This window comes from Acomys minous, assembly GCF_964271855.1.
Source record: "Acomys minous genome assembly, chromosome: 5".
Classification (NCBI taxonomy): Eukaryota; Metazoa; Chordata; class Mammalia; order Rodentia; family Muridae; genus Acomys; species Acomys minous.
The window spans coordinates 33221873-33249132 of record NC_140494.1 but is presented as its reverse complement, the minus strand read 5'-3'; the positions used below and the strand labels follow the sequence as shown (position 1 = coordinate 33249132).

General features: G+C 50.8%; 1 protein-coding gene across 1 annotated transcript; it reads left to right on the top strand.

Moving 5' to 3' along the window:
• Positions 1-4452: 4452 nt before the first annotated feature.
• On the top strand, positions 4453-26830 carry TERT (telomerase reverse transcriptase). The gene is made up of 16 exons (XM_084782022.1): positions 4453-4792; positions 4891-6226; positions 10274-10469; positions 11738-11918; positions 12524-12703; positions 13364-13522; positions 15695-15796; positions 16713-16798; positions 18442-18555; positions 18845-18916; positions 20689-20877; positions 23380-23506; positions 24065-24126; positions 25223-25347; positions 25538-25675; positions 26113-26830. Exons 1-16 carry the CDS (start codon positions 4574-4576, stop codon positions 26214-26216), a joined length of 3390 nt encoding a protein of 1129 aa, XP_084638148.1. The 5' UTR covers positions 4453-4573; the 3' UTR covers positions 26217-26830.
• The last annotated feature ends 430 nt before the right edge of the window (positions 26831-27260 follow it).

Genomic DNA, 27260 nt, shown 5'->3' with positions numbered 1-27260 from the left:
CTCTGAACCTTCTGACCTGCTCTTTGGATATAGTCTGCTTTCTAGCTTTTGCATTCTTGTAGATAGATACTAAATAATAAAACAGCAGTTTTCTTTAACCCCACTAGCTTCCAAAATAATTGACACAGAGAGACTGTGATTTATCTTAGAACCTTAAAGCTGGGCAGCTATCAACCCTCCAAGCTATATAGCTATCTCTCAGCTACACAACCCATTACTTACTAATAAATTGTCCTTCCTGGGCTGGATCTGCTCCATCAAGTCATATGTTCTTTCTTCATCTTCTGTCCTTTCCTTCCTCTTCCCTCTCTGCCTGATAGTTTGTTGAGACAGGGTCTCTCTCTGTAGCCTTGGCTGTCCTGGATTCACTTTGTAGACCAGGCTGGCCTCGAACTCAGAGATCCGCCTGCCTCTGCCTCCCGAGTGCTGGGATTAAAGGTGTGTGCCACCATGGCCAGCCTGCCTTGTGATCTCTTGACCACCTAGTCCAGGAAGATAAACTCTGCTTAAGTCTCTTCTGCCAAGTCACAGGCTTCAGCATTTTTATTAGTCAATAACCTTTAAATTAGGTAGAGCAAGATTTACACACCAAGGACAGGTGTACATGAGAGTGTGCTTCGCTGGCGAAAGCAGTTCTCAGGGCACTCAGATCTGCATCTGGAAAGAGTGAAGGAAACTCTGCCGCAATACACTGTAAGCACAACCTTGTGTCGTTTTAGGAATCACTTTCAGTAGCTATGGAATTTTTACATCTGACAATACTGTGGGGGTTTTCATGGGTGTGTATTTTGTTACTTCTTACACTCATACTTTCTATGTTTGGACATTTTAAGTTTTCTTTTCTTTTAATTGAGATATTCCTACTTTGGTAGCGCAGGATCATTTTTTAACTCCTGTCAGTCCTGTCTGGGCCTCCTGAGTGCTGTGTGTTTGGAGGTTTGTTTTGGCTTTGTATGTTTGTTTGTTTTCATATTCTGTTAAACTATGAATCTTAAGACTTACAATGTTAAATGTTTGTTTTTATAATCCAGGGAGGACTTGGCAGGAACCAGCAGAATTGTGTACACACACACACACACACACACACACACACACACACACACACACACACACATCACTATGGAGAGGCACAAGCCATAGTGTGAGGATCAGAAACCCAGAGTAAAAGACCTGAAGGCAGTGAGAGGACCAAGTGGGTATGCTAAGCAGGATGTAAGTACTCCCGTTATCTTTCCAAGAGCTTTCCAGATGCCCTTAAACTGTGGCAGGAAAGAATGAAAAGAGTTAAAAACAAACAAACAGACAAACAAAAAACCTTTAGCAGTAATGGGAGGAGAGGGGGCAGGGCTAGATGCGGCATGAGGACTCAAGGCCGGCTCCTCACAGTGGCTTAGGGCTTCCTCTGCTCTTGAGCAGTGACAGAGCCACCTCTTTAAGGGAGGGGTTAGGCCCCTTCTGTAAGGACTGAGAAGCTGACCGCTCTTCTCAGGTCAGAAGCCAGTGGCCTGATCACACCTCTCTCCCCTTGCTCTTCACAGTGGGTCTGAGGCTTTGTCCAGCCTGGAAGAACCCTCTCTTCTGAAGGGCTGCACAGACACCCCATCCCCTGAACAGGGACCACATAGGCTGACCAGCCATGTGCTTACAAAGGGAACAATTAAGAAACTGAATTCCATAAGCAAATACAACCTTTCCAGGTCCAACTGGATGAGTTTATCTTACTGTTTTCTTAAATTTCATCAAATAACTTCCAAGGGCTCAAAAAAACCCAAAGATGTAAAAAAGGAACTGAGCTCTGTTTGCCAAGCCATGAGGATTAAATAACGACATTCAAAGAGATTTTTTGTGCCATAAGTACTTTTTATTGGTTTTCATAGACGGTTTAATGTGCAAGATGAAGCAAACAGAGCTGGCAGTGGTGCCAGCATGGATTACGGTGGTACATGTGAGGGAGGGGCACTGAGAAAAACAGGACAAGGTAACCCATCCCAAGAAGAGACAAGTGAGTCAATGCAAAACTCCTAAGCCCCGAACAAGAACATACTCCCTTGAGGTGCTCTCTGAGACATCAGGGAGTCAGCAGCCTCTGGACCATAAAAGTGCACGGTGGGGTTCATTTACATACTCCCCGAGCTGTTTGATGTTGATTAGATAAAGGGTATGAAATCGCTGTGTAAATGAAAATTGCAGTTTCCATACTTCTACATCGACCACTAAGAAGTAGACCAGTGGTCCAGTGACCTCTGAACACGACACGCTATGGCAGGACAGCAGCAGGGGCCAGAGCCTTGCCCTGGTTCTGGATGGGGGAACTCCAGTGGGAGAGTCACTTGCCGCCAGCAGGTTGGGGAAACAGACTAGAGCAGAACTGGTCCCTAGAGATTTTCTACATGGGACACTGCTTCCTACATGGGTAGGAACACTTGGGGTCCTCTCCTGTACGTCCTCTGCTGCAGTTTCTAACTTCCCCCACCTGCTGTCTCAGGGATAGCTCCTGGGGTGCACTCTCCCAAAAGAGCCTCTGCCTGGCCCTGTGTCTCTAAGAACAGCTTTCTAAAACAGGCCCGTTACAAAAAGGCTCTCTTTCACTGGTTCCATCATGGCTCGTGGACGGCTCTCTACACATTTTCTGCTTTGGTTTCTTTTAGTCTGCTTTATTTGGTTGACTCTGGTGCTTGAACCCAGGACCTCATGAGTAGTCAGCAAGTGCTACCCACCTCTTTGTTTTTTTGAGGTTGGGATCTCACTTTGCCCAAGTAGACCTTAATCTCACTGTGTCACTGGCCTGGTTTTGAATGCCTTCTCATCCTCCTGCCTCCACCTCCCAAGAGCTGAGATTACAAGCGTGCACTACCATGCTCAGCTATATTCTTAATTTTTTAAATATTTATTTTATGTATATGAGTACACTGTCTTCATGTACACCAGAAGTGGGCATCAGATCTCAGTATAGATGGTTGTGAGCCACCATATGGTTGCTGGGATTTGAACTCAGGACCTCTGGAAGAGCAGCCTGTGCTCTTAACTGCTGAGCCACCTCTCCAGCCCCCACCCTATGTTCTTATTTTGAAACTGTCTTCTATGCTATTTTATTTGGGGAACCGCACTAAGGCAACTTCGTTGTTGGCATAAACTTCTCAGTTCAGTCCCAGATCTCCTAAGTAGCAGAACTAAGCAAACCTCAAACACACTCTTCAAAAAGACTGATGCCCACTGGACAGACTTTTAAAATAGCACCTGTAATCCCAAGCACTTACAAGGCGGCAGACGTCCTAAAAGGGAGTAAATACGAAAAAGCGCCTGTTCAAATGCTAGGTCGGCAAGGAAGCAATTTCCTCAGAAAGATGAAGGCACCAAAGGTCATATTTGTTTGCATTTCGGTGTTTGGCAAATTCAGCTACTGTGGAAACCATAGATTCCCTATTTCCCAGAGATTCAAACCTCACCAGCCCCTCTCTAGCTATGGCTCTGGGTAGTGTCACCACTTAGGCCCCTACCCACGTAGCAACCCTAACCCCAACCCCAACCTCCACCCACAGACGTGCAAGTACTATCACAGCTGCCGTCCTAAGGTCGAGGTCGATGCTTAGGCTGTGTGCACACTCAGCATGCCTTGCCAGTGGCCGGGCCTCTCCAGGTTGGGAGACTGAGAGATGACTAGCTGCTCTGAATCCTGGGGTGAAGGCTGCTGGGACGGGGAGAAAAGCTAGTGTAGGGCTTAACCTGGTCCCCTATCTTTGGTGGTGGGTATTAACAGACCTAATTGAGTTCTGAGCTTATGGTAGGACTACAACAAAGCCTTAAGAAACTTACAGGGGGCCACTGGAGAGATGGCTCAGAGTTAAGGGCACTGACTGCTCCTCCAGAGGTCCTGTGTTCAATTCCCAGCTACCACATGGTGGTTCACAACCATCTATAATGTGACCTGATACCCTCTTCTGGCCTGCAGGTGTACAGGCAGATAGAGCACTGTATGTATAATAATAAACCCAAAAAGAACAAAAAACAAAAACAAACAAACAAACAAACAACAAAAACCCTTACAGTAGGATTCCAGCTATAATCATGAAGCCTGGTTGGAAAGAACTGAGAATGCCCCCGCCCACTGTCTGCACCAAATGCGGCAGGCAGCCGCAGCCAGCTCAAGAGCAGGCAAGGCCTTTGGTCCCTCTGCCTACTAACCTTCAATAAATTAGGGCAGTTTAGACCACCTGGGGGCCCCAGCTCTGGGTGAAAGGGGGAATGAGAATCACTGTGTAGACAGTAACTCTTCCTGACTGCGCCTCCCTCTATTATTCCTACTTTTCCAGTAACCATTGAGCTTAGCTAGGACACACAGCTGGTCAGTCCCTAGGCACCAACTGTGGGACCACCAACAGAAAGGTGCTATATAGCTGCGGCCCCGCCCCTTCCGCCGCAACGCTTGGTCCGCCTGCACCCCGCCCCTTCCTCCGTTCCCGGTCCCGCCTTTTCCCGCCGCGGGCACTCAAGTCTCGGGATCCCAACTCTTTGCTAAGCACAATCTTACATCTTGGTTTTCGCACGTGGCAAGTCCACCCCAACTTTGAGCGCGATGCCCCGCGCCCCTCGTTGCCGGGCTGTGCGCGCTCTGCTACGCAGCCGATACCGCGAGGTGTGGCCGCTGACGACCTTCGTGCGGCGCCGGGGGCCAGAGGGCTGGAGGCTTGTGCAACCCGGAGACCCAAACGCCTTCCGCACTTTGGTTGCTCAGTGCCTAGTGTGCGTGCCGTGGGGGTCACAGCCTCCACCTGCTGGCCTTTCCTTCCACCAGGTGGGCCTCCGGGTGGGATCCTCATGGGTCCGGGACGAAGAGCGGGGAGGACGGGACAGAGCGCCTAGCTTAGTGCCAGACCCTCTTCTCGTTGCCAGGTGTCATCCCTAAAGGAGCTGGTGGCCAGGGTCGTGCAGAGACTCTGCGAGCGCGGCGAGAAGAACGTGCTGGCTTTTGGCTTCGCTCTACTAAACGGGGACCAAGGAGGGCCTCCCATGGCCTTCACCACCAGCGTGCGTAGCCACTCGTCCAACACGGTTACTGAGACTGTGCGCGTCAGTAGAGCATGGATGCTTCTGCTGAGCCGAGTGGGCGACGACCTGCTAGCTTACCTGCTGATGCGCTGCGCGCTTTACGTGCTGGTGCCCCCCAGCTGTGCCTACCAGGTGTGCGGGTCACCCTTGTACCAAATTTGTGCCACTGGAGATACCGGGCCCTCTGTCCCACCCAGCTACTGGCCCACGCGAACCGTGGGCGGGAATTTCACCAACCTTCAGTCCACACACCGAATCAAGAACAGCAGTCACCACGAAGCGCAGAAACCCTTGGCCTCGCCATCTCGTGGTGCGAAGCGGCGTCCGAGCCTCACCGATAGAGGTGTGCCTACAGCCAAGAAGGCCAGGTGCGATCCTGCCTTGAGACTGGAGAAAGGACCCGACAGGCAGGCGGTTCCAGCCCCAACAAGCAAAACATTTGTGCCAAAACCTGCCAGATCCACTGTGGTGCCTACTAGAAGAGCTACCGAGGAAAATTTGCCTTCGGAAGGAAAGGCTTCGAGTCTGAGCCACTCCCCGTCAGTGCGCTGTACACACAAGCCCAGCTCCACGTCCCTGCAGTCACCACCATGCCAAGATGCCTTTCAGCTCAGACCGTTTACTGAGGCCAAACGCTATCTCTACTCCACGGGAGGTGGCCAAGAGCGGCTGAACCCCTCATTTCTACTCAACAACCTCCAGCCTAGCTTGACAGGGGCCAGGAGGCTGGTGGAGATTATCTTTCTAGGCTTGAGGCCTAGGACATCAGGACCACTTTGCAGACCACGCCGCCTACCCCGTCGTTACTGGCAGATGAGGCCCCTATTCCAGCAGCTGCTTCTGAACCATGCAAGGTGCCCATATGTCAAACTCCTAAGGTCACATTGCAGGCTTCGGACAGCAACCCACCAGGTGGCACATGCCTTGAACACCACCAGCCCACCTCACCTCATGAATTTGCTCCGCCTACACAGCAGTCCCTGGCAAGTATACGCGTTTCTGCGGGCCTGTCTCCGCAAGCTGGTGCCTGCTGGTCTCTGGGGTACCAGGCACAACGAGCGCCGCTTCTTTAAGAAAGTGAAGCAATTCATTTCCTTGGGGAAGTACTCAAAGCTCTCACTGCAGGAGCTGATGTGGAAGGTGAAAGCAGAGGACTGCACCTGGCTTCGCAGCAGCCCAGGTGAGCATGGCTGGTCTCCAGCTGAAGGCAGTAGAAGGGGGGGCAGGTCAGAAAAGGGGTACAGTGGGTGGCAGGAGCCCAAGTCCTCAGTGGTGTAGTAGTGGCTTTGTTCAGTCAGTGGGACAGTCTGTGACTTCAAGGTCCCTCCAGCCCCACCTCGCACAAAGTCCTGGGGCCGATAGGTACTCAGTCCTGGGGACATCGAGGTAGACAGATAGTCACATGGGATGCACAGTGGATAGAAATACTGGCATCTGGTAAGAAGAAAGGACGGAGAAGCTCCGGTGAGAGCTCCTACAGGTCAGCGCCTCGCCGATAACAATGGCAGCTCAGCGCAGGGACCCATATGTCATTGTGGGATGAAAAAGATTGTTTCCTACAATGAAGATCCCTGGCCCATGTTAGGTAGGAGAGAGGACCTGAGAGAAAGAGTGGAGCCTGCTGCATAAACGGGGACTGATGTGTTGTTCCTTGGGAGGTTGCAGAGCCTGGACTCCTGTGCCCTCCTTGCCTGGTTTTCTGGGTTTGATGTTGAGGTTGGCCCCCTCCCTTTCAGCCAACCCTCCTGTTAGCAGCCGGTGCATGTGTGGAAGAGACTAAGGTCCCTAACCTGCTCTCCCCTCTCCCAAACTCCTAGGACATTTACAACTTATGGGGAAAAGATGGTAACGCCATGTGTGCCCACTGTGGGTGATCTAGGGGAGTTCCAAAGTGAGCCTTTTAAAAATACATGCCTGCCTGGGTGGTGATGGCTCTGTAAGTTCGAGGCCAGCCTGGTCTACAAAGTGAGTCCAGGACAGCCAAGGCTACACAGAGAAACTCTGTCTGGAAAAAACAAAACAAAAAGCAAATCAAGATAGGGTTTTTTGAGTGTGCGTCTGGCTGTCTGGGAACTCACTCTGGGCAGTTGTGGCTCACACCTTTAATCTTAGCACTCTGGAGTAAGGTGGATGTCTGTGCAGAGTTTGAGGCCAGCCTGGTCTACAGCGATCTGCCTACCTCTGCCTCCTGAGTGCCCACCTCGCCTGGCTAAAATCCCCATCTTGAAACAAACAAACAAAAAACCCATACTTGACTTTCCAACGGCAGCCCATAGACTGGACTCTGCCCAGATCTGTCAGTTTACATCTGGCTTTATGACTGCCTTTCCAGATTTATGTGAACATGTCTCTTTCCTGCCCCAAGAACCCCCTTTGACCTTCAGTTTCTCTGTGGAAACTTAAGTATGTGCTCTGTTGAACTTTTCTTTAGAATTGTATTCCTTCCTCTTCGGGTTTCTTCTGGCTTCCTACCCTGACCCCCAACATCATAGGCTGGGTATTTGGCTGCACATGTTCTCCTGGATACCGCCTTAGCTGCACCTGGTGCTTCCTTCCATTTGTGATAATTTTGATATCAATGGTTCAAAGGCATTTTCTACCTTCCATGGTTTTGTTTCTTTCTCTGTGTGTTTGTTGTTTTGTTTTGTTTTAGTGGACTTTGGAGGGGTCTTTTTTGATAGATCAATTAAATTCCAAATGTCTAGAATATTTTTAAATTTCCTTTTTAAATTAGTTATTAACTCTGTGTAGTCCGTGTTAGAAACTTGCACTTCTGCACAGGCAGTTAAGTGTTCGTTGTATTTCTGAATCCTGCGATGTTTGTGTTCACTATGTCAGGTACATACAGGAAACAGCCACATCCTTCCATGTCATGCAGTAGGAGGAGGTGTGCCTTGTCTCTCACTGGATGACTGGGCTCATTTCTTCTTTCTCTAGTGGTACTTACATGCAACGTTGTTGACAAATTCTTATTTATTTATTTATTTATTTATTTATTTATTTATTTATTTGAGACAAGGTCTTACTATGTAATCCTGACTGGCCTGTAACTTGTTTGTAGACAAGGCTGACCTTGAACTTGCTGAGATCTGCCTGCCCCTGCCTCCCAGGTGCTGGGATGAAAGGGGTGGGCACCACACCCAGCTGGAATTTTTATCTTTCTGATTAGGGAATCTTTGACTACCAAGATACTATGTCTCTGGTAATTTTTTAAATGTAAAAGAGGCTTTCCGTTATCTTGAGACAGGTTCTTGCTAACTTGCTTAGGCTGCCCTCAAGTTTGCAGCCCTCTTTCCTCTCAGCTCTGGAGCACCTGGGATTGAAGGTGCGTGAGCCACGCCCCTCAGCTGAGCTTGTCAGCTGCTCAAACTGACTGGATTCAGCTTGCTTTTAGTGTTTCCTTGCTATGCCTCATTCTTTTTTCTTCCTTTAAGTTTTGCTTTTTAAACTTTTCACACATTTTAGAGTTTAGTTTTATAGTTTGCAGCATGAATTTTTTATATATTACCATGCCAGCTTGGCAGTTGTCACTTAGCTGGAAAACTTAGCTTGTTTTCTTTTCTCTTTCTTTCTTTCAAGAACAAAGGTGTCTGAATGTGCTGTTCTGTTACTTCCAGTTTGTTTTCATAAGTTTTAATTTTTTTTATGTGTATAGGTGTTGTGTGTGTGTGTGTGTAGCATTTGCATGCCTTGTGTTTGTGTGTGTGTGTGTGTGTAGCACTTGCATGCTTTGTGTTTGTGTGTGTGTGTATACCACTTGCATGCCTTGTGTTTGTGTGTGTGTATATACCACTTGCATGCCTTGTGTGTGTGTGTGTGTGTGTAGCACTTGCATGCCTTGTGTTTATGTGTGTGTGTAGCACTTGCATGCCGTGTGTGTGTGTGTGTGTGTGTGTGTGTGTGTGTGTGTGTGTGTGCCACTTGCATGCCTAGTGCCTGCAGCCACCAGAAGAAAGCACTGGATCCCCTTGAACTGGAGTTACAAATGGCTGAGAGCCACCATGTAGATGCTAGGAATCAAACCGCAGTCCTCTGAGAAAGCAGCCAGTCTCTATAGACAGCTGAGCCTTTCTTCAGCTGGTTTGCTCTTACTTCTTGCCGCCCCCCTGCTGTATTGTATCTGAGCATCTGAGTGATTGTAAAGTGCATTTCCTTGCTGCACGTTTTCATTCTGGGCTGTTGTTGTTGTTGTATTATTTCAGGACAGTGTTTCTCTGTCTCGCTCTGGCTGTCCTGGAACTGCCCTGTAGACCAGGCTTCATGCTGTTCTGACCTTTGAGTTGTAAGAAGTTATACGTGCTGTTCTTTGCCAGTGGCCAGCTGACACTGGAGCCTTAACGTACTCGGAAATCTGATCGGCATTCTCTCCTGGCTTTCTGCTGATTTAATTCTGCCTCCAGTCTCTCTAGTCTCAAGTTAAACATCACTCTTGTTTTTTAAGATCATTTAGTTTTATCCTCCCAGACCATTTGTTTTGCCTGAATATATGTATATGTGCCACGTTATGCCTGGTACACAGGAGGTTGTGAGCTACCATGTGGATGCCAAGAAACAAAGGAGAAGCTCTGCCAGAGCAGCCAGGGCTCTTAACCCCGGAGCTCCCTCTCAGTGTCCTTCCTCTTTGTTCATTCTGTCTTCTAGCTTGTGCCTCCTGGAGCTTGCTGATTCGGTGAGGCTCCACCTGACTTTGACTCCCTAGCGTTGGAATTACAGGCACACTCCTGGCTTTTAAAACATGGATTCTAACGACTGACCTGGGTTTTCATGCCTCTGCAGCAAGCACTTCACCAACGAGCCATGTCCGTAGCCCCTGTCTAAAGACCTGCTTAGCTTTAGAGTTGGGAAAAGCTAGGGTTTGCTAAGTCAGCCCATCCCAGAAGAATCACTGGGTAGTCACAAAGGTGCTACGTTAGATTCACAGGTTGGTAGTGAGTGCCCAGTGGGGGAGGGATGAAAGATGGCTCCAGAACATTGCGTCATCAGTCAGCAGGCCTGCAGGCTCCCCTCACTGACACGGCTTTGTCAGGGAACTCTAGTTTACAACATACTAAAAACACACACACACACACACACACAAAGGTTGAGCTCGTTTCTTAAGTGTATTTTATCAGAGCTAAGTATGTCCAGAGCAGCTTCTCGTGGGCTCATTCTGGGGTCCCATGACCTCCATTCTGGACATTTGGGGCCCCGGGGTGAGTCAGGGGTGTTGGGTATCTTCTACTTTCAGGGAACAGCTGTGTCCCGGCCGCAGAGCACCGTCTGAGGGAGAGGATCCTGGCTATGTTCCTGTTCTGGCTGCTGGACACGTACGTGGTGGAGCTGCTCAGGTCGTTCTTTTACGTCACGGAGACCACATTCCAGAAGAACCGGCTCGTCTTCTACCGTAAGAGTGTGTGGAGCAAGCTGCAGAGCGCTGGAGTCAGGTACCACGCGGCATCTCTCGGTTGTCAGTGTTTCTTGCTCACATATACAGAGGCACTGACCCCAACAGTGTGTGGCACCTGCTAGCCTGTCCACGGGCCTTGAGGGCATGGACGCCATGTTGTCATAAACTGGAGACCCTGCTTTCTTTCTTTCTTTCTTTTTTTTTTTTAAGATTTATTTATTTATTATTATGTATACAGTGCTCTAGATGGTCGTGAGCCACCATGTGGTTGCTGGGAATTGAACTCAGGACCTCTGGAAGAGCAGGCAATGCTCTTAACCACTGAGCCATCTCTCCAGCCCCGAGACCCTGCTTTCTAAAACCTGTGAAAACTTAGCTTGGGCCTGCACCAGCTATAGGATCCCTAAGTAGGCGGAATCCACACCAACAGGAGCAGAGCTGCTGCCTGCTTGGTACATGGGTCTGATGGGTTCTACCTCATGTCCACCCCTGAAAGAAGTGCCTGTGAGGGGCAGCCTCGGTGGCAAACCACAGGGTCCACCTTGACAGCTGGCAGGGCTCTGAGTGGCTGAGGTTCTATGCTGATTAAGCTGGGGTTTGTGGAAAGTACACAGGCCAAGCTGAGGGAGCGAAGGAGAGGCCAAGGAAGTCCTGCAACTTTCTTTTTCTGTTTTTAGTTTTTGTTCTTTATTTTTCAAGCTAGGGCTTCTCTGTGTAGCACTGACTGTCCTGAAACTGGCTACGTAGACCAGGCTAGGCTCGAACTCACTGAGATCTGTCTGCCTCTACCTCCTGAGTATTGGGATTAAAGGCGTGCTCCTCCACTGCCTGGCTCCATGTTAACTTTGTCAAGGTCCAGCCCTAGCTTTGTATCACACAGCAACCACTGTGCTTGTGGGGACCCTTAGCAGCCAGCACAGGGCTTTCTGAGCATTTTTGCATACTTATGCTTGGGAGTGGGCAGGGACTCTTTTTGCTTTCACACCTGTGTCTAAGCCAGGATATTTATAGAGTACAGCAGATTGCTTCAAAAGTGCCTCGGCCAATGGGACCTCCAAGAAGGGAACAGCAAGGGCAGACTATGGGGCCAGATGTCCCAGGTGCCAGCACAGGCCACGTGTCATGTTCCCTGTCCAGACAGCTCCCTGGGGGTATCTGGTTGGTGTGGGGTTGCTATGGTCCTGGATGTACCCCCATGGCATGGCCGTGTGTCAGGTACCCCGGGTTCCCAACCACCCTGACAGGATGTGTCCCGTGAACCTTCCCACATGCTCCTGTCAGAACTCCACAACACCTTTGCCACAGGCAACACCTTGAGAGAATGCAGCTGCGGGAGCTCTCGCAAGAGGAGGTGAGGCAGCGCCAGGAGGCCTGGCCAGCCATGCCCATCTGCAGACTGCGTTTCATCCCCAAGCCCAGTGGTCTCCGGCCCATTGTGAACATGAGTTACAGCATGGGCACCAGAGCTCTTGGCAAAAAGAAGCAGGTGACTGACCTTGGCCCCTGCACTGCTGGTTGAGGCTGCGCTCTGACTTACATAAGGGCCCATGAAGTTCTGAGCCCTGGGTAGGCAGAAGAGGGAAGCTGAGGAACTGGCTGTTTATGAATCCAAATACTCAGTATGTGGAAAGTCCTGAGAGATGGGAGATGGTCTCAAAAGCCAGAGGCTTGGGACACAAGCCCTGGAGATACCTCGGGGACCCTGCCAGGTAGGGTAGGCACTATATATCTTACATGCTAGGGGGGCAGCTGCCTCCCGCTCCCCATAGCTCCATGTCAGTAATAGCTCTGGCCCCGCCCAGTGCCTGTGTAGTCATTAGCAATGCTCCAGAGGACAGAGCAAAGCTATTGATGCCTCAGCTGGAGGATGTTTGTGAGTGAAGGTGAGCCTGCCCCCAGGCCTGTGAGCAGGCCTCTAGAAAGCAGTGGCCCCGGTAGTGGGTGAGAACAGGTTGGGCCAGGTCAGGTGAGGGTCCCAAGTGCAATCAGTTGACTTAGCGGGATAGGTCTTCTAAGACCCTGGCCCCAGGCTGGGCTATCCTGAGAACTCTGTCGGCCAGGTCCAGTTCTAATGTGTCTTCTGTGGCCCAGGCCCAGAATTTCACCCAGCATCTCAAGACTCTGTTCAGTGTGCTCAACTACGAACGAACAAAGCATCCTCACCTTATGGGAGCCTCTGTCCTGGGCATGAATGACATCCACGGGACCTGGCGGACCTTCGTGCTGCGCGTGCGCAACCTGGACCCGGCACCCAGGATGTACTTTGTCAAGGTGGGTCATTCGGGCTCCTGTCTATCATGTTTGCTCTCACGTCTGGGCTCTGGGGCCCTCCGTGGAGTAGCCAAATGCTGGCTGACCCGTTTGCACTGGGGATTGGGAGTGTTGCTCTGCTTCCATATGTAGGCCAACAAAGCATGGCCTGCAGTTCTCTCGGGTTCAGGAGGGCCCCACTTTTCTGGGATAACCAGCTTCCAGAACAGCCTTGAGCTCTACATGAGTTCCCTGAACAGCGCCCCCCTTCCCCAACTCCTCTGGGCTCCACCCTGTGAGGAATTGCACTGAATTCTGGGTCCCATTCAGACGACCAGCAGGCCTGCATGCTTCAGTATCTGGGTTAGCCCCTGTGGGCCCTGGGGCTCTGTGAGGAAAATGTAGCCTTTCCTTGTCCTGAGGTCCCCAATCTAGGGTAAAGGGCTAGAGAGAGGTACATAGGCCCATTGTGCCTCAGCATCTCTTGTCTGGAACAGGACATTTGTGAGGTAGGCACGTATGGCTAGAATGGCCCGGAGCATGGAGTACCCTTTTCCTACATCCCTGTCTCTTGCAGGTTTGCTAATAGCAGGTTGGAACCCAGACACCAAAGACAGGGCCAGCAGGAGCCCTGAGTCTGGACCCAACCACACTTAGGAGTGCTCACTTGTATTCCCACAGGCGGATGTCACTGGGGCCTATGATGCCATCCCCCAGGACAAGCTTGTGGAGGTTGTTGCCAACATGATCAGACACTCAGAGGGCACATACTATATCCGGCAATATGCGGTGGTCCAGAGAGATAGCCAAGGACAAATCCACAGGTCTTTTAGGAGACAGGTAAGGCCATAGTGGACTCTATGCTGTGAGCGTGTTAGCGGCACATGCCTGCTCGTGTCGTGGATAGCCAGGATCTGCCAGTGACACATGTGTGGCTGTGATAGGCCCACGCTTCTGGCACGTCCATAGGAGGGCATATCTGTGGCGTAGGTATCCATGTCTGACCCAGCCTGCCTCCCTCCACTGGGCTCCCAGTGAAGCTATCCTCCGTGTTCTGGGGCAGCTTAATGATTTATATATCCAAAGTTCCCCCCCCCCCCCCGCAGGCGGGTAGGGTCTGCAGCCTTAAAGGTGGAGGCGTTTACACTTAGGCCTGGGAGAGGTGCAAGGTGACTTTCTTTGCTTCTCCCTGAGGTAGGACATGCAAGGCTCATAGGCAAACCTTATACATTGGTAATATGTGCAGTCGCCATGTGGCTTCTGAGCCGAGGGCACATCCGAATCACTACAGGAGCTCCTTGCCTGCTCCGCCCAGAGCAGCTGCCATGCTGCCTGTGGAGGCGCTGGAGGACTACACGCAGGCGTTCCTTCTCTCTGTCCACTGTGTGGGTTCTGGGGACTGTACCCAAGTTGTAAGGTTTGGCCGGAGGTGTCCTTACTTGCTGAGCCATCCATGCTCCAGCCCCAGTAAACACATGAAGGTCACATTTCTCTCTGAGAGCCCTCGGCAGTGCCACACACATTATGGCGTGTTGCCAGACCGTTACCGTTCTATCTGAAATCTTTTTATTTGTTTATTGCAATGTTTGATAACCTCTTGGTTATTTAGAAGCATGTTACTTAATTATTTTGAAAATGCAGGCATTTTCTATGTATCTTGCTACTCTTTTCTAGTTAATTCTTTTTTTTTTTTTAAGATTTATTTATTGATTATGTATATAGTGTTCTTGCCTGCATGTACACCTCATGTACACCTACACACCAGAAGAGGGCACTAGATCTCATTATAGATGGCTGTGAGCCACCATGTAGTTGCTGGGAATTGAACTCAGGACCTTTGGAAGAAAAGCCAGTGTCCTTAACCTCTGAGCCACCTCTCCAGCCCTTCTAGTTAATTCTTGTACTTTAACTACTCTGGTGACTTTACTCCTGGCACTTGGGATTTTTGTTGCTTTTATGCTATTGTATATTGATTGCGCATAATAATGGGTTTTTGGTTTTTGGATGCTTTTCGAGACAGGGTTTCTCTGTGTAGCCCTGGCTGTCCTGGCCTCACTCTGTAGACCAGGCTGGCCTCACACTCACAGAGATCCGCTTGCCTCTGCCTACCGAGTGCTGGGATTAAAGGCATGTGTGCCACCATACCCGGCTCAGTAATGGGTTTTATTATGATATCTTCATACATGTGTATAATGCATTCTGACCATATTCCCACATGCAGCCTAACATGAGACATTTCGAAGTTGAAAGCCGATGTGTGATCTCAGCATGTGAGAGAATGAGCAGAGGAGTTGTGTGTCTGAGGGCAGCCAAGGTTACATAGAAACGCCAGTGTTGGGGCTGGAGAGATGGCTCAGAGGTTAGGAGCGCCGCCTGCTCTTCCGAAGGTCCTGAGTTCAATTCCCAGCAACCACATGGTGGCTCACAACCATCTATAATGTGATCTGATGTCCTCTTCTAGTGTGCAGGTGTACGTGGAGGCAGAACACTGTATAATAAATAAATAAATAAATTTAAAAAGAAAAAAAGAAAAAAAAAAAGAACCGCCAGTGTTCATGTCTTAGAATTGTTCCGGTGCTGTCAGTAGATGGCGCTGTGTTCCTTCTTCTGACGTCCTGTCTTGGAGACATGGGTCTGGGTGGCCACTTTGATACAAGAGGCAGGCATCCTAGAGAGTATGTCTGTTCCAGGAGAGCCATCCCCTACCTACCCCTGTCAGCTCTTCCTCCTGTCCACACATTGTCTCTGTGGAGAGAACAGGGTGCTGCTTGCACTGTGGTCGTTAGTAACCACAATTATGGAGAAGCCCGGCCTTAGGAAAGCTGTCTGTGGGGAAGCCTGCTGTTTCTGTGGCACTTCCTGTTGGGGTGCTAGCTTCTCTCTTTCCCATACATGTCTCTGTGATAGAGTGGTCCCATATTGTTCTATTGGGCTGTGCTTTGGCTGTCCTGGTCAGGAAACCGTGTGCCCTACGCTGGTTCCCCTCAAGCACTTACCTCTTCTTTGCTGCAGGTCTCCACCCTCTCTGACCTCCAGCCATACATGGGCCAGTTCGTGAAGCATCTGCAGGAGCAAGATGCCAGTACACTGAGGAACTCCGTCGTCATTGAGCAGGTCCTCAGGCTGCCCGTTAGCAGGCCACACGCGGTGGGAGCTTTCCACCTCCACCTACTGTTTGCTTCAGTGCAGGGTCATGACCGGGATGCTCCTTGGTAGAGGGGTCCCATGACCAAGGCCGCTCTTCCTCACATGACATGACCAAGGGCCCCCAGTAGCTACTTAGGTGGGCGTGCCAACACTCTTGCTTTGAGGTGCCCTTTCCACCCTCTTGTCTCCCGTACCCCAGCTGCTCTATTGTGAACTGGTAAAAATATCTTCTCCCTCAAGTTTTTTGTTTTGTTTTGTTGTTTTAAGATTTATTTTTATTTATTTATTATACAGTATTCTGCCTCCATGTGAGCCTGTAGGCCAGAAGAGGGCACCAGATCTTGTTATAGATGGTTGTGAGCCACCATGTGGTTGCTGGGAATTGAACTCAGGACCTTTGGAAGAGCAGCCGGTGCCCTTAACCTCTGAGCCATCTCTCCAGCCCGTTCTCCTCCAGTTTTGGACTTGATCTGTGGTCCCCATCTTGGCCCATTATGTCAGAAGCTGTGTTTCCATAGCTACACACAGGAGCTCTCCTCCCACAGGCCGGTGGTTCTACAGATGCTTCTTTGACACATATTCTCCCCTTGGGGCAACCATGCCCACTAAGACCTTTGGATGATTTTCTTTTGGCCCATCGGGGTACTCTATGAGCTCCAAGGTTCCAGACCCAGTGCTACAGGAAAGGTTACACCACTGCTTTGTAAGTTACATACCCTGTCACCTTGAGGCAAATTCAACCTGGCCATACAGTGACACTTGACCCTGGTCCCACGCCGACTTTACCATGAACACTTGGTATTTAGGGGATATCTGGGGGCAACCTGCTGCAACATTTGGTATCCCCCTACTTGCCTGTCTACATGTGTCTGTTTTTTTCCAGAGCGTCTCTCCGCATGAGACCAGCAGCAGCCTGTTTGACTTCTTCCTGCACTTTGTTCGAAACAGTGTCGTGAAGATTGGTGGCAGGTGGGCACAGGCATGGAGCAAGTGGGCAGAGGGTGGGCAGAGGCAGGACAAGTACAGGTAGGCAGAGGCTACAGCACTTAGACCTCTGTCTGATGTCTGCCTCTACCCCATTCCTTCCTCTCCACTCCCCTTCCTAGAATGTTCTCCCCCTTCTGCTGGCTTTCGGGCCACAGAGCTGCCTACCCATGAGGCCTTGGGAGCAGCCGACTAAGCATGGCCCCAGTGCCATTAATAATGTTGTGTGCCCAGAACTCACATTGTCACTTTGACAAAGCGCCAAGGGCCCCTTCCCTGTGCAGCAAGGCATGGAACGCATGCAGCACTGAAGAAGAGAGCACAGCACACCTGCCTGGTCCCCCTACCCACCCCCCACCCCCCCTCACCCCCCCACCCCCTGCCTAACAGCCCACCAGCTGCAGAGACGTGTTCTGTGCATCTGGACCAGATGTGAGGTCGAGTGGCCGAGCATTTGGTTGGTTGGATTTGTACCTAGAGTCCCCACCTGGAAACCAGAGCAATGGGCATGTACCCGGCTCCTTTTTGCTGGGCTGCTGGGAGCCCACATGAGCGCCAATACAGAATGGAACCCCAGGCTGACTGACACCCAGGGTTACTAGAGGTGAGGTCAGGCAGGACAAGAACCATCTGATTATCAGGAGTCACAGTGTGTATTAGGATGTGACTGGACGTGCTAGATGTGCACACTGGGAGACCACAAGCTGCAGAGTACAGCTGAGTGTATTTTCACAAGCAGAGAAGGGTGCTCCTGAGTCCTAATAGGACTGAGCACAGATCTGTAAGTGTGTGTCCATGTGGCAGTTAACTTAGTCCTCATGTGGGTCAGCTTGGTACACTTAAAAGTCAGGTCCATGCGCACCGTGCGTAGAGAGGATCTGAGTCAGTGCGAGGGGGCGGAGGGGGCGGTCACAGGTCAACACACACCTAACTCTTTTCTCACATAGGGTTTCCCTGTCCTGATCATCTGATGACGCCCACCCCTGCCAGCACCTGCATATGTCTTTGATTCTGTCGCGTTCTCTGAGAAGGCACTAACATTTTCACATGGTTATTATCTGCAATGTTCCTTCACTAGTAACCTGTTATTAATTGTCCGAGATAAATTTTCAGTTCGAGAGCCTGATTGCTTGTCATTCTTTGTTTGTTTTTGTTTTTAGTTTTTTCGAGACAGGGTTTCTCTGTGTAGCCTTGGCCGTCCCAGACTTGCTTTGTAGACCAGCCTGGCCTTGAACTCACAGTGATCCGCCTGCCTCTACCTCTCTAGTGCTGGGATTAGAGGCGTGGGCCACCATGCCCAGCTCTTGTTTAAAATTAAAAAAAAAAAAAAGCTCTGGAGTCAGCGGACAGGGATGTAGTCCCCACCAACCCAGCTGTAGTGAGAATGGGGGAATGGCGGAAATAAGCACGGTACTTGATGTGGTGTCTCTGTGGGCCTTGGCAACTGACAGTGGTAGATACCACTGTTTGTACATGTGGTCTGTGAGCCTGTTCGCAGAATGGCGTCTGTTTATTCACAGATGTCTTGTGTACATGTGTGTACACAGGGGGGGAAGCGGGTTGTTGGATGCGAGCGTGCAGCCCACCGTGGCTGCTGCCTCTGACCCTGACCCTCCCCCGCCCCCCAGGTGCTACGTGCAGTGCCAGGGTATCCCCCAGGGCTCCATCCTGTCCACCCTGCTCTGCAGTCTGTGCTTCGGAGACATGGAGAACAAGCTGTTTTCCGAGGTGCAGCAGGATGGGTAAGTGCGCCCTTTTACTGCCTGGGGGGTTGTGGGGCGCGGCTTGCGTCTTGAGTTGGCGTACCTTCACACTTCCCGTTCCTAGCTCACGGAGCGGGCGTCGCCGTTCTTTACGTTCACTTCATGAAAAGCTGTGAAGCGTCCCAGACCCATTTCTGTTAGGAAGACAGTGAAAGCTGTCACTTCAGCATTTTGTTCTGTCTGTGTGCACTCTGATATTGAAAGTGTTGTAGGTTGGATCCCTTGCAGGTGGATGCTATGTGAAACCTACCGATGTGTCTCGCTTTAGGCTGCTTTTACGTTTTGTTGATGACTTCCTGTTGGTGACACCTCACCTGGTCCAGGCAAAAGCCTTCCTCAGGTAAGGACCTCCGCGCCTGGGTCTCCGCTGTGTGATCAAGATGTATGTATGGCTAACGCAGCACATTTAATTGGTTAGTAATTGTGCGCCGGGAGCTCGTGTAGTCCCCAAGACCGAGTGGCAGCTCTACAAAGTGTCAGGGCCACCTCACCTGGGCAGCAAGGCCTGGGACACCTGCAGCGCCAAAGAAGAGAGAATGGCAGCCATGGCTGGTCCAATGTGGCCTCACCAAGTATGCAGAGTGGTGAGAGACCCGGTCAGTGTCAGTATTTGGAAAGTCTCCAGATAGGACAGCGGCCAGTGACTCCCACACCGCCCTGCTGAGCCCACAGAAGGGCTATTTGCAGAACCCTGAGGCACGGAGCTCTTCTGGGAGATGTGCTGTCCCTGAACACAGCCTTTCCTTACAACTTGGAGACAACGCATCACACCATGAGGAACAGGCGCTGACTAAGCAGGTCCAAAGTTCTGTGGAGTAGCTTTTCTTTGTGTGACGCTAGAAAGAGACTAGAGAATTTGGACTTAGCAACAGCATGGCTGTTGTATCAGGAGTGGTCTTTTTTCTTACGTAACATTCATACTAGTGGGTTATAGTATATGTATCCTAGGCTGTGTTTGCAGTATGTAGAGGCTAGGTCAGGGTTACTGGCATATCTCATTGTAAAGTTAATTTCTGTTGCTCAAACTAGAACCGCGGGTACTGTGTCCCTGTTTCAGAGCGGAGACCATAGATTGAGGTTCCTCGGGCACTGCAGAATTTAAGGGCTCCCCCAGATCAAGATAGAGGAGGCCGCCTCAGACACTGTGAAGTTTGTAGGCTTCTTTTTAGGATAATTGACAAGAGAGGAGAAACCTGAAAGTGGTTCATTAAACCGAGCCCTCCGAAGTTGTCACCATTAAGGTATTGGTGTTACCAGAGTCCAGTGGCCTATCTGATGGAAACACTAAATGCTGTCCAGCTCCAAGTCTGCCCACCAGAGCTCTGCGCAGATTGCCTATACTCTACTGACCCGGAGCCCAGTAGGACACACACACCCGGGTCAGTAGAGTCAGCCTCAGTGATGGCCCCACCACATCTACAGCACTTAGGAGCCACACAGCCCACAGGCAGTGACCACCGGGGACAGAGGACACTGCTGCTGCTGAGGAAAGTTCCAGAAGTCAGTTCTGACCCTAAGACTTTGTCAGGAAAGTGGCTCTGGATGAATGTCAGGTCACCAGGAGGAGAGGGCTGCTAGGTAGGTCTGACCATGGACGCTTATAGGAAAGATTTCCTGCACGGAGCTGGCCAGGGCAGCTGCAGGGGCTGGCCAGTCACAAGATATAGAGTACACGGCACCAAGTGGCCACACATCCGTGGTACCGGAGCCAGGCTGCTATTGCGAGTTCACCTTGAGGTAGGTCTGCTTTCAACTCATTGGGCACGTCTGTCCCACAGACCAGCAGTCTATTTAGCATTTGCTAGGAGGAGAAGTAATCTACTTATACAAGGTAACTGCAAGAATACAGGCTTTTGGGATAAGAGGGAGAGGATGTCCTGTGAGTCACGTGAACCTTCCTACTCGCCTAAAGCCTAGCCATCTTTTCTGAGATGGCCTCATTGTCCCATTGCTGACACAGAAAACAGGAGCTAGGCTACAGTCCAGACCAAGGCTATACCAGGGTACCCACAAAGACCCGCTCTCTCTGGTCCAAGAACACCCCTGGGAATTTCTGTGGCATATGCTGAGTGCTTGCAGGCTCCCATACCCAGTGTTCCTTCTGTTCTGCAGGGCGCTGGTCCGTGGCATTCCTGAGTACGGCTGCATGATCAACTTGCAGAAGACAATGGTGAACTTCCCTGTGGAGACTGACACGCTGGGCGGTGCCACTCCACACCAGCTGCCCGCTCACTGCCTGTTTCCCTGGTGTGGCTTGCTGCTGGACACTCGGACTTTGGAGGTGTTCTGTGACTACTCGGGGTAAGCACACCGAGGAGCCATGAGCTGGTCCGTTCTGTCTCCTTCTAGACACAGCAATTGACCGTGAGGCTGAAATGATAGAGCTGTTCCCTTTCTGTGTGGAGATGGACGTGGGCCACATGAGGACATCTTCAGCAGCCTTGTCTCAAGTCTCCAGGAGACCATGGAGCCAAGGCCCTCCTCCATATGAATTAGAAGGGGCTGCATGTCGGTGGGAGTCGGTCTCCACCTACCAGGAGCTCACAGCCCAGCTTTGGGCTCAGTGTAGCTATGGCAGATTTGAGCTAGACATAGGTGAAAAGATCTGGACCATTTCTCTTATGAGTAAAAAGTATGAAAATCCCAACATTGTGGTAGGAGACTAACAAACCTGTCCTCATGTGGACAGCTGTCTGTTCTGAGCTCAGATGGATCCAAGCTCTCCGTGCCCGTGTGCTCTTTGGAGGTTCACATTGTAAGGGAAGAGCCGGGTTCAGAGACGCCATCTGTGCAGTGCTCTCCTCTACCCCATATCTGTCAGCACAGGCCTGGCCTCCTCAGCCTCCCTGCCTTGTATGCTGAACTGGGCCAGTCCCTGGGATTCAGCTCAGATTTCTTGCCTTCACTCTCTGCCTCCTAGACCCGCTTTTGCTGCCCACCCCACAAGCTCCACCCCACTGCTGAGCACACCCATGAAGGCCTGAAGTATTTGAGCATAAACTCCCTGGCTCCGGCCCCTGGTACTCTTTGGTGTCACTGAGCAGTAGGTAAAGCAGTCACAGAAGCATTTCCCCTCTGGACAGCTTTCTAGAGCCTGAGAACAGCACCCCTTACATGAAGCCAGGCCTGGACAGAGACCATTAGAGACCGCTCTGGCAGGTAGACCAGAAGGCCCTTGCTTCTGGAGTCCATGTTCAGAGTACCTATGGGCTTAGCCTCTGAGGCTGCACTCAGCTGAGCTGAGGATCCTTCTGTCAGAGCCAGGGTGACTAGCAACATCCTAAAGGGAAAACATAGCGATAGGAATTTCTTCCCTCCAAACCACAGCTCACATGCAAAATGTGAAAAGAATTGATGGGACCGCTGAAGTGTAGGTAGCTGTGTCTCCCAGAATTGTGCAGTGGATCTTCAACATGTGTGTGGGGCCCCATGGGTAGCAATCCACACTGCTCACGCCTTCATAAAGTGCCTTAGTGCTTGGGCTCCACACATATGCACATAGGCTAGGGCGGCATCTCTAGAAAGTGGCACTTGCAGGTACTATGGTCCTTAGGAAACCCATTCATTTCCCGAGTGATTCCATATTTTCCTATCTATTCTGAAGGGAGGGAGAGGGAGGGAGGGAGGGAGGGAGAGAGAGAGAGAGAGAGAGAGAGAGAGAGAGAGAGAGAGAGAGAGAGAGAGAGAGAGACTAGAGATTAGAGATTTTACTTGAATATTTACATATGGCAAGGCTGGTTTGCTCACCCATGGACCTCAGCAGTGATGCCAGAAGCATCCTTATTCTGCAATAGATATCACATTCTCATACAGTATTTAGTGACATAAGCCCCACTTTAATATCAAAGTGTAGAATTGTAGAAGGTATGACTAGGACTGGGGCAGGAGGGGAGTGACTTAGGTTAAAAGTGCATGCAGTGCGAGAATGAGGATCTGAGTTCAAAACCCCAAAACCCACATAGAAAGTCAGGGCGGGTACATGTACTTTTATCCCCAACACTTGGGTAAGATGGAGAAAAGTTGGCCACAGGGTCTTGCTGGTTGCCAGCCTAGCTCCAGGTTCCCTTGTCTCAAGAGGATGACATAGAACATAGTAGAATAGGACTGCCCCTCCTCTGGGCTCCACTCACATGCACAGGCATGCATTGACACATGCATAAAAAGTTTTTAAATGTTTAAGGAAATGTAACAGGTAACTGTACCTACCACCTGTATTAACTGTACCTACCACCTGTATTCATCTTAGAGGATGATACAAGGGTGATTTCTGCCCTGCAGATGCCCCATCTATCTTCTTATCGTTCCGAGATGACCAAGAAGCACATCAGGGTCTTTGGGTGGTTCGACACGACGGGAGGCGTTCCCTTACTGTTTGCCACCACACAGATCTGGCAGGAAGTAGTTTTCTGCTCCATTCACAGTCCTGGGAAGGTGCTCTGTCAGACTGCAACCTCTCAGAGGAGCACGGGGCTTTGCAATTTCCTGTACAGTGCATCTTTCTTTCTGAACTGTGAATTTTCACAGCTCTTATTTGCCACTAATGAGCCAGGATGTCTGGTGATCTCAGGCCTGGGTAAAACAGATGTTGTTCACTACATCCCGTTGTGTTTAGCTGTCCAGCGTTTCTGGTGGTGCTGTGAGCATGTACCAAGAGCTGGACTGTGTTCCACGTGTGAGGGTGCAGCCACATCTAAGCCTCAGTGCATGGAGGAGAGGGACAGGAGATGGAAAGGCAGTGGTGCTGGCCTCTCAGAGCAGAGATTGGCGTGGGAATCACACGAGTAGGATACCTTTGTGCTGCAGGTACGCCCGGACATCAATTAAGACCAGCCTCACCTTCCAGCGCATCTTCAAGGCTGGGAGGAACATGCGACACAAGCTCTTGGCAGTTCTGCGGTTGAAGTGTCACAGTCTGTTTCTAGACTTGCAGGTAAGCAGATGGGCAGCCAGCTCATCTGTTGAATCTATGTGTACGTCCTGTCCATGTACATGCGTGTGTGTGTGTGTGTGTGTGTGTGTGTGTGTGTGTGTGTGTGTGTGTGTGCAGGTGTACCCTGTGTGTGTACGGAACATGTAGAAATGTGAATGTGTACTGAGGACCCCTGAGCATTCACCCTGCTCATCTCTTGTCATCTGTCCCCACAGAGAGAGAGGCTCCCTGGATCTTGGCTTTGGCCTTAGGCTCTCAGGCCATAGCTGCTGAGGTCTCTGTCCAGGAATGGCCACTGTGGGGTGGCTTTGGCCTCTGTTCCTCCACCCCTCCAACCCCCTCCCCCACTTCTTCCCTTCTTGAGCTCCTCCACCCCCGCACCCACCCCCACATCCCCCCACAAGCCCCCTCCCCTTTTGATGACGCATTGGGAGCCTGGCTTGATTTCCTGGGTTTCCCACGCAAGTGACTTTTTATCCCACTTGACAACACAGAAAGTGTTCATTTGTGACCCCAGGGACACATATGCTGATGGTTCTTTTTCTCCTGGGACTCCAGGTGAACAGTCTTCAGACAGTCTGTATCAATGTGTACAAGATCTTCCTGCTTCAGGCCTACAGGTGAGTCATGGGCTGTCCCACCACTAGAGGGAGCCATAGGCCAGAAATGCCAGCCATGCTGTCTGGGGGTGCAGGGTTGGGGTTTAAGCTCAAGGCAGAGCTGGCTAGTTGCTTCCCTTAATTGAGTGGCGTGCTGAAGTGGGGAAAGGAAAAAGCAGCATTCAGTTGAGTCTCCACACAGCCCCATATTTGTAAGATGAGAACCTTCTGGTCCCCCTGTGCTGGGAGCACGTGACTTTATGTGCTGACCGTAGCCTGTGGTTGGCTGTCTTGAGACAGGAATGGCAGTTGGGGTGAAGAGCTCCCCCACCAGAAAGCACCTCAGAAGGCATAAGGTGGAAAACGAAAGCAGGGAATCAGAGCTATTGCTGATGCTGTCACCAGTCTTACATCCCAGAAAGCAGGACAAGGACACAGCCAAAAGCAGCCTGGCTGTCGTGGTGCCCAACACATTGGCTTGTGCTTCTGGAACACTCTTGTCCTTGGGTGGTCCTGAGACCTGGGGCTGGTGGCTGATCAGTGGGGTCGATTCCCAGGTTTCAGGTAGTAAAATGTCTCCACCTCATGTCAGGTTCATTAGACCAGAGCCCATGTTATTCACTACGCAGTCACTTCTCTACGTGACCGTAGGGACGCAGCATAGGTCTTTTCTTCCGAGGTTTCCTATAGGGATAGAATTGGTTTCCCACGACTCATGAAAGGAGTGTGCCCTGCCCTGGAGCAGAGGCCAGCATTCTGCCTGGAGTTGGTAGATTTTCACACCACCACAGGTGAGATCCGAGCATGGGGAAGACTGGACACAATTTCCACGCCAGGCAATCTACCCTTGATGTGATGTGAGGTGACGACAGTGCACAGGGAAGGGGCTAGTTACATGGCAGTATGCATGTATAAAGACATGCACACACACACACATGCTTATGTGTTCGCATGTAGTTGTAAGTTCATTTGTACATGCAATTACATGATTCAGTGCACATGGGGCAGATAGATCTGAGAGCATAATTCACATATGTGTGCACAAGAGCTTGCTCTTATGTACACGCATGAGCGTACTTACCTGGGGCCCTTCCCCGCCACTGTGGCTCCTTCCCAGGTTCCATGCATGTGTCCTTCAGCTTCCCTTTGACCAGAGTGTTAGGAAGAACCCCGCCTTCTTTCTGGGCATCATCTCCAACATAGCATCCTACTGCTACTCCAAGCTGAAGGTCAAGAATGCAGGTGCGCATATGGACCGGGGCCAGCATTTGTATGCAGGGGGTGGATATCCTGCACTCACTCAGGAGCTGCAGTAGCCAACCGTCCTTCTTGGGCCTCGGCCCTAGCCAGTCAGGAGAGTGCTGAGAGCTCCTTGGATGGCAGGAGGGTCTGGGGCCAGCTGGGGTCTTCAACCTCCATCTGCTCCCCCCAGGAATGACACTAAGGGCCAAGGGTGCCTCGGGCTCATTTCCTCCTGAAGCTGCACGTTGGCTCTGCTACCAAGCCTTCCTGCTCAAGCTGACTGGTCATTCTGTCATTTACAAGCGTATCCTGGGACCTCTTAGGACAGGTATGCGAGCTCCCTCCAGATGGCTCCATAGTCGACCCCTCGAACTCTAAGTGCCTAGGTGGACCCTCAAGTTCATCTCCCTTTGCCTGAGGAGGAGCCCACTCCACTCAGGCAGCCCCGGTGGGTGGGGCTGGGCTTCTAGACCACGGCTTCCTACTTCCGCCTTCCTACTCCCTCTGTTCTGACTCAGCTTCTTATCTCAGGAGAGGCCCAGGAACCTCCTGATCCCTTCCTGGTCCCAAGCACAACCTTTGCTTGGCTGCTTCCTAGATGCAGGGAGGGATCCTGAGGTTCCTGTCTTGCTCCCATCTTGTCCTCGTGTGCCCACTGTGATGGTGCTGGTGTGTTCCTGGGTGGGGCTCACCTGCTTACTCCCAGTGGGCTAAGGAACTACCTCACCTCTTCCCAATGAAATTTGAGTCTGTCGTCTGTTGCAGCCCTACAACAGCTGTGCCGGAAGCTCCCAAAGGCGACAATAGCCATCCTCGAGGCTGCAGCTGACCCAGCCCTAAGCACAGACTTTCAGACTATTTTGGACTAAGCCTGCCCTCTTCGACTGGATGACCGTGGGCATTGTAGCCCCAGCACTCCTGGACCCATGATGTCACAAGACAGGTTAGCCTGTTGTGAGTTCAGATTGTCGTGGGTGATAGTATTTGTCCCAATGCCTCGTTTCCTGTAGTGAGCTTGATTTCCTTCCTGGTGCCCCCAGGAGAGCAGATCCCACCCTCTTTCGTGGCAGGATCCACTAGCCACCAATACCAGGAGGAGGTGGAAGACTTGCTCTGGGCCAATATGGACAGATATGAGCTGTGTGGACCTTGTGTCTTTCCACACCTAACCATGGCGCCTTTCCCATGAAGTCAGAGTGTCTCAGAGATGAGCCAGTACCCCAAGTTACAGCCTCAGTATACTCCGAATTCGGGTGACTGGGTGTCCTAATTACTTTTCTGTTGCTGTGATAAAACGCCATGACCAAGCTAACTTATAAACGCAGGATTTTTACCTTCTGAAGCTATGTGATTCCTTGGCAGCATTTGGCAGTAATCATGGCAGTTATCTACTGAGATCACTGTGATGGTAAAACAGGGTGAACTGTATTAGTACTGAACTACTGAACCAGACAGCCACACCCAAATAAAGAGTACATCGTGATATTGCTGTTTGTCATCGTACTATGCTCCTTTAAACTACCACTCAAAAAGGCTTCTACTTACATGTTTTCTGACTTTCACTCCACCCCCCTTGGCTTTTTTTTTCAAGACAGAGTCTCACTATGTAGGTTTTGACTGTCCTATAGCTCACTATGTAAACTAGGCTTGCCTCAACATCACCTAGATCCGCCTGCCTCTGCCTCCCTGTTGCTGAGATTAAAGGCCAACGCCACTATTCCCCCAGCTTGTTGCCTAAATTACTAACCATTGACTCCACGATGTGCACCCTTCATCACAAAGCTCGTTCAAACTGCCTCTCTATGCCTTTTGCATAATCTATTTTTTTTCCACTCTAGCCTGATCCTTTTATCAAGTTTTGTGAGTCTCCCACCTATGATAGAGCTCTTATTGCCTTCCCTTTGCCTTTCCTT